General features: G+C 38.0%; 3 protein-coding genes across 4 annotated transcripts in view; 2 read left to right on the forward strand and 1 right to left on the reverse strand.

Annotated features, from left to right (window-relative positions):
- The window catches only part of LOC129788711 (mucin-5AC), a 1,053,002-nt gene that overhangs the window by 327,352 nt on the left and 714,370 nt on the right, over positions 1–11,280 (forward strand). The gene's annotated exons all lie outside the window — the stretch shown is intronic.
- Positions 1,100–9,417, reverse strand: LOC129788733 (rab11 family-interacting protein 2). 2 transcript variants are annotated; one of them, XM_055825049.1, is made up of 5 exons: positions 9,135–9,417; positions 4,972–5,116; positions 3,609–4,890; positions 1,831–1,991; positions 1,100–1,722 (listed from the first exon to the last, which is right to left on the reverse strand). In XM_055825049.1, the coding sequence occupies exons 1-5, from the start codon at positions 9,163–9,165 to the stop codon at positions 1,716–1,718; spliced, it is 1,626 nt and encodes a 541-aa protein (XP_055681024.1). In that variant the 5' UTR covers positions 9,166–9,417; the 3' UTR covers positions 1,100–1,715. The 2 variants fall into 2 exon arrangements, with proteins under 2 accessions (XP_055681024.1, XP_055681025.1); XM_055825050.1 differs by having other exon boundaries at positions 1,827–1,991; positions 9,135–9,396.
- Positions 9,718–11,114, forward strand: LOC129788751 (WD repeat-containing protein 18). Its single transcript, XM_055825074.1, has one exon. It carries the CDS (start codon positions 9,848–9,850, stop codon positions 11,093–11,095), a length of 1,248 nt encoding a protein of 415 aa, XP_055681049.1. The 5' UTR covers positions 9,718–9,847; the 3' UTR covers positions 11,096–11,114.

An 11,280-nucleotide genomic window follows, 5' to 3' on the forward strand; every position in this document is an offset into this window, starting at 1 on the left:
TTTCTTGGTCGCTGAATCAAGCCCAATATTTTAAAAAATATTTAAAAAGATCAAGATTTCAAAATTTTCCGAATATTTAGAGATATTTTTATTTTAGAATTCAATTTTAAAGATCTTATTTACTACTTTTCTAATTAGTCTTTTTTATTCATTTTTATTTTTTAATTTACTAAAAATTTAACCAAAATCTTTAACCTTTTTATCATTTTTTATTACATAGTTTTATTATATCAATATATGCTGGAGATCCTTTTGGTCTTTCTAATATTTTAGACTTTAATCTTAAATTTGTAGAAGAGGGATAAGCCGTAAAGAAGATTGAATTTATAAATAAAATAAAGTAAAAAATAAACAAAAATTCGCCTTAAAAAGTCTCCAAAAATTTCCACATTCCTCAAAAAAATTCTCTAAAGCTCAAGGAAACTTCTATCCTATCCGGCCTGAAAGTATTTAAATTGATTAAAAGAAGCAACCTGTGAAGAACAAAAAACATTTTCATTTAAAGTTTTTCCTAACGCCCAATGTCTTCGAATTTTCCCAATTTACTAAAACTAATTTCCAAGCTAAAGGCAAATATGGAGGCTGAAGAAAACTCTGCTCAAGACCCTGCTGCAACTCGGGAGGTTACTGAAACAACTCATCAAATGGAAGATCAACTTCATCAAGGAAACGATCCAAGGAATGAAGCACCAAAGAAGGAAGAAAGGAAGGGAAGAAAAAGGAAGAGGGAACCAAAGAAAAAAATACAAAATCTCCTTCCGGAGGACTTTGAGCCGATTGCTTTTAGAACAAGATCTAGGACAAGAAATCGATCCAGGGAGTCCCATTCCAGCAGTACCCTATCCACTTCACAGGCTGGGCGTCCAAGAAAACGCGCAAAGAAAAATTAACTGAAAATTTGATTTTTGTTCAAAATTCTCCGTTTTTGTTACGATAAATTTCCTCTAAATTAAAAATTTTAAAATGTTTAAATAAATCATTATAATTTTGGAATTAAAAATAAATTATTCAGAATTTCAAATGCAAAAGCTTTCATAAACTCCACTTTATCTTCTCTTTGACTTCTCCGGCTCTTTATAATTGCAAAAAAAACGCTCTCTTTCTTGATTTAAGAACTCTTTTATTTATCACTTTGATTAAAAAGTTATCAATAATTTATCAACCCATCGCCGTGGTTATCTCATTCGTTTTCTTTTATTTCTTCTACTTCTCGTCTAACGTTAATAAATAGAAACTGCGTTTGTCTGACTTAATAAAAAAAGAGGAAAAAACGTTTTAATTAACATCAATTATGTAGTTGATAAATATATATAGAAAACACAGTATATAACAGAAAAAATCCCTCGGATTCAAGATATTGATCTTGCTGGCTATTTCTTCTATTGACTTTTCCATATTTTTTTTTTACTTCGCAGAGCGATCATTTTCTTTGTATATAAGATTTGTGTATAAAAATATATATAATAGATAGTAAATAATTTCTCCGATTATCTCAAATGTTTTGTTTTCATCTCCCAATATAGGATTAAAAAATTAGCTCTTTAGTGATTCTTTGAGGGAGCATTTTTAAGGCACCCACGGTTTTTTTTTACTTTACTTTAGCCGCCGTTTTTTTTTCATTATACTTAAAATCTAACGCGTTTACAATTGCTTTCTTTAGAAATTTAAAAAAAATAGTAATAGTGGAATAAAAAATAAACATCGTGCTGAGTTATTCACCCACTGCAAAGACATTGAAAAAGAAATTAAAAAGAATTAAACAGTTTTATCTGACTTTTGAGCAAATGACTCAAATGCCAAATAAACTAATAATTGACTTCACTTACTCACCTCTTAGTGGGACCAATTTTAATGTAGGGATTCTGCAGAATCTTCGGCTGTGTCTCCATAACGCGCAACAGCAAATTATCCAGGTAGTCCTCCAATTCCTTTACCCGTTGCTTCTGGTGTTTCACCTCATTCTCCAAGTGATGGGCATAATTCATCATTTCCTGCAATTTACATTAACAACAACAACAACAACAAAATGAGCCATGAGATACCGAAGCTGTGATAAGAAAAGCAAGCACTCAAGTCAACGTCATGATAAGAAATAAATAAACGAAATTACGTTAACAAAATTCCCATTTTTTTTTGTTAGTTTTCTTTTTTTTTTTGGAAGCGATAAGAACTCCTAAAAAGGAACTTTTTGTATCCAAAAATAAACTTTTAGGATTTTATCATTCTAAAAAGAAATTTATTTATTTTTATTTCGTCGGAAAAGGAAGAAATAAAAAAGATTTGAATGAAAAAGATTTTCTTTGTAACAAAATTTATTTTTATACGCGCTGTAATAAATTGCCCGATAGTTCTCATTTGACATTTACCCGGCTGACAAATATTTAAAGAAATCTTAAAGTTTTCTTAATGTGGAATATTAAAAACTCTTCCAGAAAAGACGAAAGAAATAGAAAAGTGTTTCACAAAATCGTAAAAAAATAAAATTAGTCAAGAAAAACAAATTAAACTAGTTAAAATAAGGATGTAAATAATTTCAAGACCAGCCGGGTAAAATTTTTCTACCGTACTTTTTACTTATGTTACACACGTAGCGTAAAACCACATTTTCGGAGTATTATAGGGGTAACTGGGGTAAAATGGTGAATTTGAAAAAAAAAAAATAAAAATTAATATCTCAAGAAGCAGTGAGAGCTAATCTGTCTAATTTCGTCAGTAGTTGCACTTCCTACCCCTGCCTAAACCTAGAAAGTTTCATAATAATTGATCCAATATTTTGGCTTTTATTTGAAAAACAAATTTTTCGAACCTCAAAGTTACTCTGACCACTCAACTACAAATTCAGTTTTGGCGAAATTCTCTGCAATATTTTAGATCCAAATGCATTTTTAGACAGAGTAACTATTGCTAAACACGAATCTAAACTGAATTTTCCGAAAAAATTTTCCGAGTTTTCCCGTAAAACACTGATAGTAAAAAGTACCGCTTGGGGCAAAATGGTGAATTTGGTGTTATTTTAAAATAACTTTTTAAATTTTTGAAAAAATAATTTCCCTTAATTAGTATAATTATTATATACAATTTGGGATGTTTAATCACTTACTATTACCAATTTTTATAAACTAAAAAAAAATAAAAAAGACAATTTCTTAAATTTAACGTTTTTTTAATTTTTTGTATTTTTTTAATAAAAAAAAGTTTTAATTGGTACACAAATCTCTCATTCTCAATAGATATTGTAGTGCCTTGCTAAAATAATTTCATTAAATTAAGATTAACGAACAAAAAACGCAATTAACCGTTTTACCCCAGGATTTTTGGAATAGGCAAATGTGGAAGGGTTTGAAAAATGGCCTGAAAAAGCATTTTCCCGTTGAGATAGAGAAAAATCGTCTGAGACCAAGTTGTAGCCCGGAAAATTTCCTATAAGATAGTCGCCATGGGAAATCTCAAATATTTCCATGGAACTCAGGAAAAATTATCTCCCAAAAATTCACCGAATTACCCCAGTTTCCCCTACTTCTTTTCAAAGTATTAAAGATTTTCTTTTAATTTTTAAATCCTTCTCATTAATTATATTTAAAAAATAGATAAAATAAAATAAGACTAACCTCTTTGGATTTGCCATCGTACTTCTGCAGGACTTCCTTGGAGACTTCACTGGAATTTATTGCATCTCTATTGCGGAGTATTTCATTCTCATGCCCAATGATGATCCTCTCGCTGAATTGCTGCCCTTTCAGCTTATCCTCATCCCCACGGTGGCCACTTGAGAATTCCCGCCGGAAGTATTTGAGTTTCTTTGTGAATTTATTCTCTCCCTTTGTCTTCGTGGTCCCATTCTCTGCTGCACTCTTCTCATTAATTGCCTCCATCGTGTTGCTCCTGGGCAGTGGTCGGGGCTTCGGTTCGCTCTTTGCCTTCGTGGACTTCTCCATGAAGGCCGGCGAAGACGGAGCTGTGGCAACTTCCTCCACTTTTTGCTCCTTTGCCTCTTCTGTGCTTATCTGCGTGAGCGGGACACGATTTGTGGGATCCCATGAGCGTCTCTTCAGCGAATCCGTACTACCACTCTCCTTGTATTTCCCATACAGCTTCTCCTCCCACTCATCCTTCTTGGGCGGCGTCTCAACACCCCGTGGGGGCTTAGCTGGAAGTGTCATTGATTTCGTATTGGCATCGAGTGGAACATTGAGGAAAACCTCCCCTGGTGGTGTCTCAACACGCGGCTGGCTCTTTGCACTCACGGGACTGCTGGTCTTTAAGCTATCTGTACGTTGCACATTTGCCCCCGTATAGGTTTTTATGTTCAACGAACTTCCCGAGCTTTTGTGTGACAAATTCTCAAATGTAAACTCATCCTCATCCTCACTAATCACCCCGGGATCAGCATCACCCATCGTTTGACCACGACGCTGCTGAAATTGCCCACTCCCCGGGGTGCCAATGCTCGAAAAACTTCCGGACATTGAGTCTGAATCTGCTTGTTTGTCCTTCTTCTTCTTCCCACTCAAGTGCACTTTGGATCCCAAGGATTTGGCAAAATTCTTCAGGCCCTTGCGCTTCTCCAGCGTCCCCAAGCTGAGAAGGCTTCCCCCCACATTTGATGCCATCTGCCCCAGGGAGGATTTGTGCTTCTCCTTCTTGCTGAGATCCGTCAAAGAACCCGCTTTGACTGTAAATGAGATTCGTACCTCCAACTCTCCGCGATCCTTTTTATTCTCCTTGCCCGGCTTTGATGCCAATTTGTGCCATTTCGAACGTGGCCTCTCATACACACCCATCTCATTCAGTGGCAGCGTTACTTGCCCCAGAAATTCATCAATCCCAAAATTATTCCGATGAAGACACGTGAGGATCAACTCGGCACGATTTCCCTTATCCGGGATTGCCCTTAAAACGGGCACAAAGAAATTAAATTTTTAGCTTTCTAATAATTTACGAAAAAAAAAAGAAATTTATCCGCAAACTTACAGCTCACATTCCTCATGCCAGTCAACATTATTCTCTGCTTTATCCTTCACGGAAGTCTGGTATTTATCCTTGCCAAGTGCAATGGTCACAAAGCAATTATTTGTCCCATTCTTCCCCTTTATCAGTAAACCCCGCGCCTTAAGCACTGTAATACAAACAAAAACCGATAAGATTTTTTGGAATTTCTTTCAATATAAAATTTATCGCTGGCAGCATGGGATTCCTGACCAAAATACCATGACTAATTAATTACCAGCGAAATTGATTTTTTTTTATTCACAGAATTTGGGGCAATTTCGGGGGAGTCGCAAGCACACGGCATTCCTCATAATTACCCCCTCAATTCACATAGAAAATTATATCATCATCAGTGTGACAAAACATAGCGTGGAGAGTCATTAAAAAAGCAGCACACGCCGCGAGACGAAGAGTTTTTTTTTGCGAAATTCTGCATTTTTTTCTCTCTCTGTTTTTATTTAAAAGCTTGCGACTTTTGCGAAAGATTATTTGATTATATCAGAGAGAGGTAGAGAGAGAGAGAATTCTCTCTGTTCAAATTATCCTTGCACTGAAACTCCACCAGTGGAGACAAAGCAACCAATGAGAGTGCTTTGCCCGAATTTCTCAGCCAATCAGGAAGCTTATCAGATTCTTCTTCTTATTCATTTAAATTTCATTCACAATTTTATTTCTTAAGAATAGAGAGCAGAGCTCTTCATCTTCAAACGTTTTTTTGCTCTTTTATTGCAGTGAAAGTTTGTGTGCACTCTCAGAATGCACAAAATGCCTCCATATAAATTGCAACAATCAATCGAATGATTGCACAAAAAAAATTAAATGATTTATTTTGCCTTTTGTACAGTTTACGCGCGGATTTTCCTCTTCAATGAAAAGAGAGAGAGACACAGACAAACACACGCAAAGAAAGCAAAGCGACAAATTTAATTTTAACTTGACCTTTTGCACCAACCATTTGCCACCGAAGCACATTTTTTTTAAGCACAAAATGTTCTCGTGACGCCTCTTTAGAATCTCTCAAATTCTACTTCGTACTACAAGAATATTTTGTTTTGTTGTAAATTTTCAATAGAAATGCATGTCTTGAGAGTTTTGAGAGAAGGGAATTATTTATTATTACATCGTGTAACATAAGTGGGTCAAGTAGTAAAATATCTCAACGACAGTCAGGTCATTGTCCGAATCAGAAATTCACAAGAGAATTATTGTTTGTTCAATAAAATTTACTTTTTGCGAGGGAATTTTTAGTGAAGATTATTTTGAAACTAGATGGCTCTGGGTGATTTTCTATTTAACTCATAGCCCTCTAGTGGATGAAAATGGATTTAATTGAAGAATTAAAGTTAATTTTGGAGGTTTTTTGACAATTTTACACGCCAAAAATATATTTAAAGGAGTTTATGCAACGACATATGAAGGATGATCCTCTATCGCAGAACAATTTTAACCCATCTCATCTTGTAGGGGAACATAAAAAATAGAAGAATCGCGAGAGAAACTCCCCAATATCCACTGGGATCACATCGAAAAGTGCAGTGAAAGTACAGTCCGGGAAAACATAACCTCAATTTTGGAACACCATTGAAATGAATAGGAAGACCTTTATTGTGTTCGACCAGCGTAGCATCGGGACCTCTTGAGCTTCTTTATAACCTTTCCTGCCTACCCGGATGAAGATTTGAATGATTTTTGCTTCACTTCTGTCTTTCCGGACTTCCCGTCGTTGAGTCGCACTCCAAGAAGAAAAAAAAACTCAACGACGGGAAGTCCGGAAAGACAGAAGTGAAGCAAAAATCATTCAAATCTTCATCCGGGTAGGCAGGAAAGGTTGGGAAGGTTATAAAGAAGCTCAAGAGGTCCCGATGCCACGCTGGTCGAACACAATAAAGGTCTTCCTATTCATTTCAATGGTGTTCCAAAATTGAGGTTATGTTTTCCCGGACTGTACTTTCACTGCACTTTTCTATGTGATCCCAGTGGATATTGGGGAGTTTCTCTCGCGATTCTTCTATTTTTTATGTTTCCCTACAAGATGAGATGGGTTAAAATTGTTCTGCGATAGAGAATCATCCTTCATATGTAGTTGCATAAATTCCTTTCATTATTAGAATTTTTAAAAAATGTTCTGACTTCTCGGACAAAGTTTTCCATTCATCAGGCACGAAAATATTTAATAAATCTTATAATTTTTCAATAATTTTAATATTAAAGACATTATTGTATTGGGAAATACAAGGTAAAGGGTAAAGGGTTTGGATTTTATGGGGCTTTTATTCATATCGCCCGCAGTTTTTGTGTGGAGTGGGGTTCTATTGAATCCCCACTTTGATTTTGTGTGATTGATTTTTGCGTAATTTTATTTTTTGTGTGTGTGCACTGCTCTGTGCACACATTTTTTGTGCGAAAGAGAGGAATGGGAAGGAAACCGGTATTAGGAAACGCTTGGCCAAGGAAAGGTAGAAAATCTACCCAGCAGGGAATCGAACCCGCTTCGTAGCGATATTGGGTATGATCAAATCGGGGCGTTAACCGATTGACCTACCGCCACCCTTTGGAAAATACAAAGAATGTTTTTTTTGCAAAAAAAAATGAAAAAAAAAACAATTAAAAGGGTCATTCAAAGAAAATTCGACTTATGATTATATTGCTTGGAGCTTTGTATTCATTTTTTAAGCTTGTTTCAAGTGAGTTTATGGAAAATTGTAAATGAAACAAGTAATTTGCAAAAAAAAAAGAAGTTATCAGGCATAATGGTAGCTCCTTTATTAGTCTAATAAATAAATAAATTATTGAATTCCAAAAAGAATTTTCTGAAGAAATAATTATTTATTACACGATGTGTAAAAAATACTTTCGTGTATAATACTAGACTTTTAACGTGTTAAACATTCTTTTAATACGTAAGAAAATTAAATTTTCAATACGATCTCTTTAAAAATTCTCAATAGATTGAGGCTGTGAAAAAATACAAAGAAGTTTTATTTCTTAAAAAGAATAAATGTTCTTCGGTTTTTAATCAAATGAAAGGTCATTTTTAGAACATTTTCCCCTATATCCCTTCATACATGATATTTGTTTAGAAAATTGAGACGTTGCAGCTTCGCCAGGTGGGAAGATCCTTTTATTTCCTTTTCATGAATATCAAAGAGGAGAATATTAAAAAAAAAAATCTTTGTCCTTTCTGTTCCTCCTTCAATCCCCTTCTCCAATAAATTCTTCCTACAAAGCCCCCAAAGCAGTTTCTCTCTATTCTTTTTTCTTCATTGTAATCACACATAGATTTTTTCCGCCACATGAACGTGCGCACGTCAGACATGCTAATTAATGATCGTGTAAAAATGCAATTTAATAATAAAATATAATGAAAAAAAATTATGCTCTCCATGAGAAACTTTGTGCGTTTGAGGGAGATTTTTATTGCTTTGCTATGGGGGCTCCGTGGATCATTGTTCGCGGGGACTTTTGCGCGGTGTTCCTCACCGGAAAACAAGCATTTTCGCCGTGTGCAAGAGAAGAATGGCTCGTGGCTTTCCCATACCGTGGGAGCCTCACCTTCCGGAAAACTCTCTGGTGGCGAGCTCACAGCAGAACGTGCGATGACTCACCACTCGACAATGCCTTTTCTTCTCTATAAACTCGGTATTGTTTTATCGCGCCCACCTCTCTGTGTGTACATTGCGTAGCCCCGGCTGGGCCACTCTTAGAGGCGCCACAAGATGCCCCGTTAATTTTTTTTTCATCCCAAAATTACGGCCACTTTACCGTCAATAAAAATCAACGTCTCCAATTGATTTTCTTCGTCTTCTTTCTTCGTAGCCGTGATCTGTACCGTTTGCTCGGCAGTGGAAAGAAACCGAGATGGGGCATCTCCAGATTGTGGCCTATCTGGCTTTCTCGCGCGGCGAGCCAGTGATTTATTCTTGCGACGAAAATAATCCCACAGAGATTGATTATTTGCTAAATTCACGGCCATTCGTCTTCATTGTTGTTTTAGCAGCATTTTATCAAGCAGAAATTTCGCAATTTTTCCTCTTCCGCTGACCTCAGATGTCACACAGATGCTTTTGCGGGGATTAACGGGTACCCTAAGGTGGATTCCCGAAGCCCCAAAGGGGTAAATTAACGGAGATTTCTGCATTCCTTACCTGTCACCTGGATATGTGTTGGGCTCCACATAACTTTCTTCTTCTCCTCACAAATTGGGGCAACAACAAAACACTCAAACGGATGACTAACTTAATTTCCACACTTGGGAGCCTCTACAAGGGAACTTTAACTTTTAGATAACATGAATAACAGACTTTGTATACTCGGGGATTTAGGTGGAAATGGGAAAATTGCGGAGGAAAAAAAACACAGAGCGAATAAAAAAAAATTCCGTCGCCTGAATCAGCGCTTATCGCACAATAAGTGTTGTGTGAGAAGTTTACGGCAAGAGATTGATCAGCTGACGAATCGCATATCCAAAACCCGGCCGGACCAATGACAAACTTATTATTGTGCTATTACCTCGCTATTACCAACTGAGATTAATTTTTTATCAGTGTTGGTAAGCTTAGTAAATTATATTATTGGAACGAAATAAAATAAGGGATTAGTCGGATTAGTTTTAGAACTAGAATAATTGTTACAATAAAATTAGCTGAAATTTTCTACTTAAAAAAAATTAACATAAAAATTTAAATATTTAATGTGTCAAATAAATAAAAAATATTTTCACAAGAGTTGGGTTATGTGAGAGAGAGAGAAAAGTGGCAGCCCTGCAGACGGGGCATTGTTTACATTTTGCCCCACGTGAAATAATCTTTCATATCAATAGAAAAAATTGCTGTGGTTGAGAAAATTAGTTAGGACGGAAATGAATAAGTCCGTGGAGATTGCAATAACGTGTGATTTGAGTGGTGCGATGTTCACGTGCTGCGTGTGGGATGCTAAAACAGGGAATCACCTCACAGTGTACCGCGGCGGTGGGGCCGTGAACCCGCGGTGCGTGTCACTCGTTGAGAGTAAATTCCTCATCACGGCGGACGCGCAGAAGCCCCTGCTGCACATCTGGCCCATCAATAGCCAGGAGCAGGTGAAGAATAAGCGTTTCGTGACGCCGGGATGCGTGTCAGCGCTCGCGGTGTCACCCGATGGGTGCTTCGTCGTCGCGGCGGTGGCAGAGGTCGTCTATGTGTGGCACTTCCCCACGGGGAAGATGGTGACGTCGGTGGGGCGTCACTTTCAGGCTATTACGGTGATAAAATTCCACCAGAATGGGTCGCATTTCGTCACAGCGGGCCAGGATGGGATGATACTCGTGTGGACGTTGGCACGATGCGTCGATCTCGACCGCAGCGTGACAATTGAGCCGCTGTACAAATTCACACACCACTCGCTTCCAGTCCAGGATGTCCACGTGGGCGTTGGCACGGCGGGCACACTCATCTATTCCGTCTCCACCGATAGGACATGCAAAGTCTATGATTTCTCCAGTGGGACCCTCGTGATGGATCTCGTATTCCAGGAATCCCTGACAGCCATCACGGTGGACAAGGCGGAATCCCGGGCGTGCGTTGGCACAGCCGAGGGTTCCATCTACGAGGTGAAACTAATGGCCCCACCGCGATCGCGGGAAATCCACATGGATTCCAATGATGTCCGGAGTGTGTTCATGGGGCACACGGGCTCCGTGACGTGCCTGTCCATCAGCTTGGACGGTGTAAACCTACTGTCCGGCGGTGAGGACACCAATGTGTGCGTGTGGCACATTCCCACCAAGCAACTCATTCGGATTATCTCCCACAAGGCCGCCGTGACCAATGCTTTCTTCACCCTCACGCCCTTCACGATGTTCGACGAGGAGGTGGAGCACCAGCTGGCCACGGGCACCTTCCAGCGCATGATGGAGACAGTGGAGAAATTTGAGGAGCTCACAATCGACGTGGAGGCTCCCCCCGAGGATGCGGTAGCCACTCAGAATGCCGCCTCGACGTCCCAGCACACCGTAAGTGATGCCAACAGCATGGGCGATGCTCAAAAGCACGAGTACTACATCCGGCAGTTGCGGAAAATCAATACGGATCTCTATAAATACATTGTTGATAATCAATTGGGAAAATAAATTCCACATTAATGCTTAATCCTTTGCATTTCATTCATTTTCCATGCTTTTTCTTGGACTCTGCTGAAAATCTTCCCGGAAAAAGTCCCGGAATTCCGCGAGCGCCAAGAAATTCAAGGAGACAACCCAGCTGACCAGACATTTACTTATTTTTTGCCTATTTTCTTGCTTTTTTTATTTCTCAA

This window comes from Lutzomyia longipalpis, chromosome 2, assembly GCF_024334085.1.
Source record: "Lutzomyia longipalpis isolate SR_M1_2022 chromosome 2, ASM2433408v1".
Classification (NCBI taxonomy): Eukaryota; Metazoa; Arthropoda; class Insecta; order Diptera; family Psychodidae; genus Lutzomyia; species Lutzomyia longipalpis.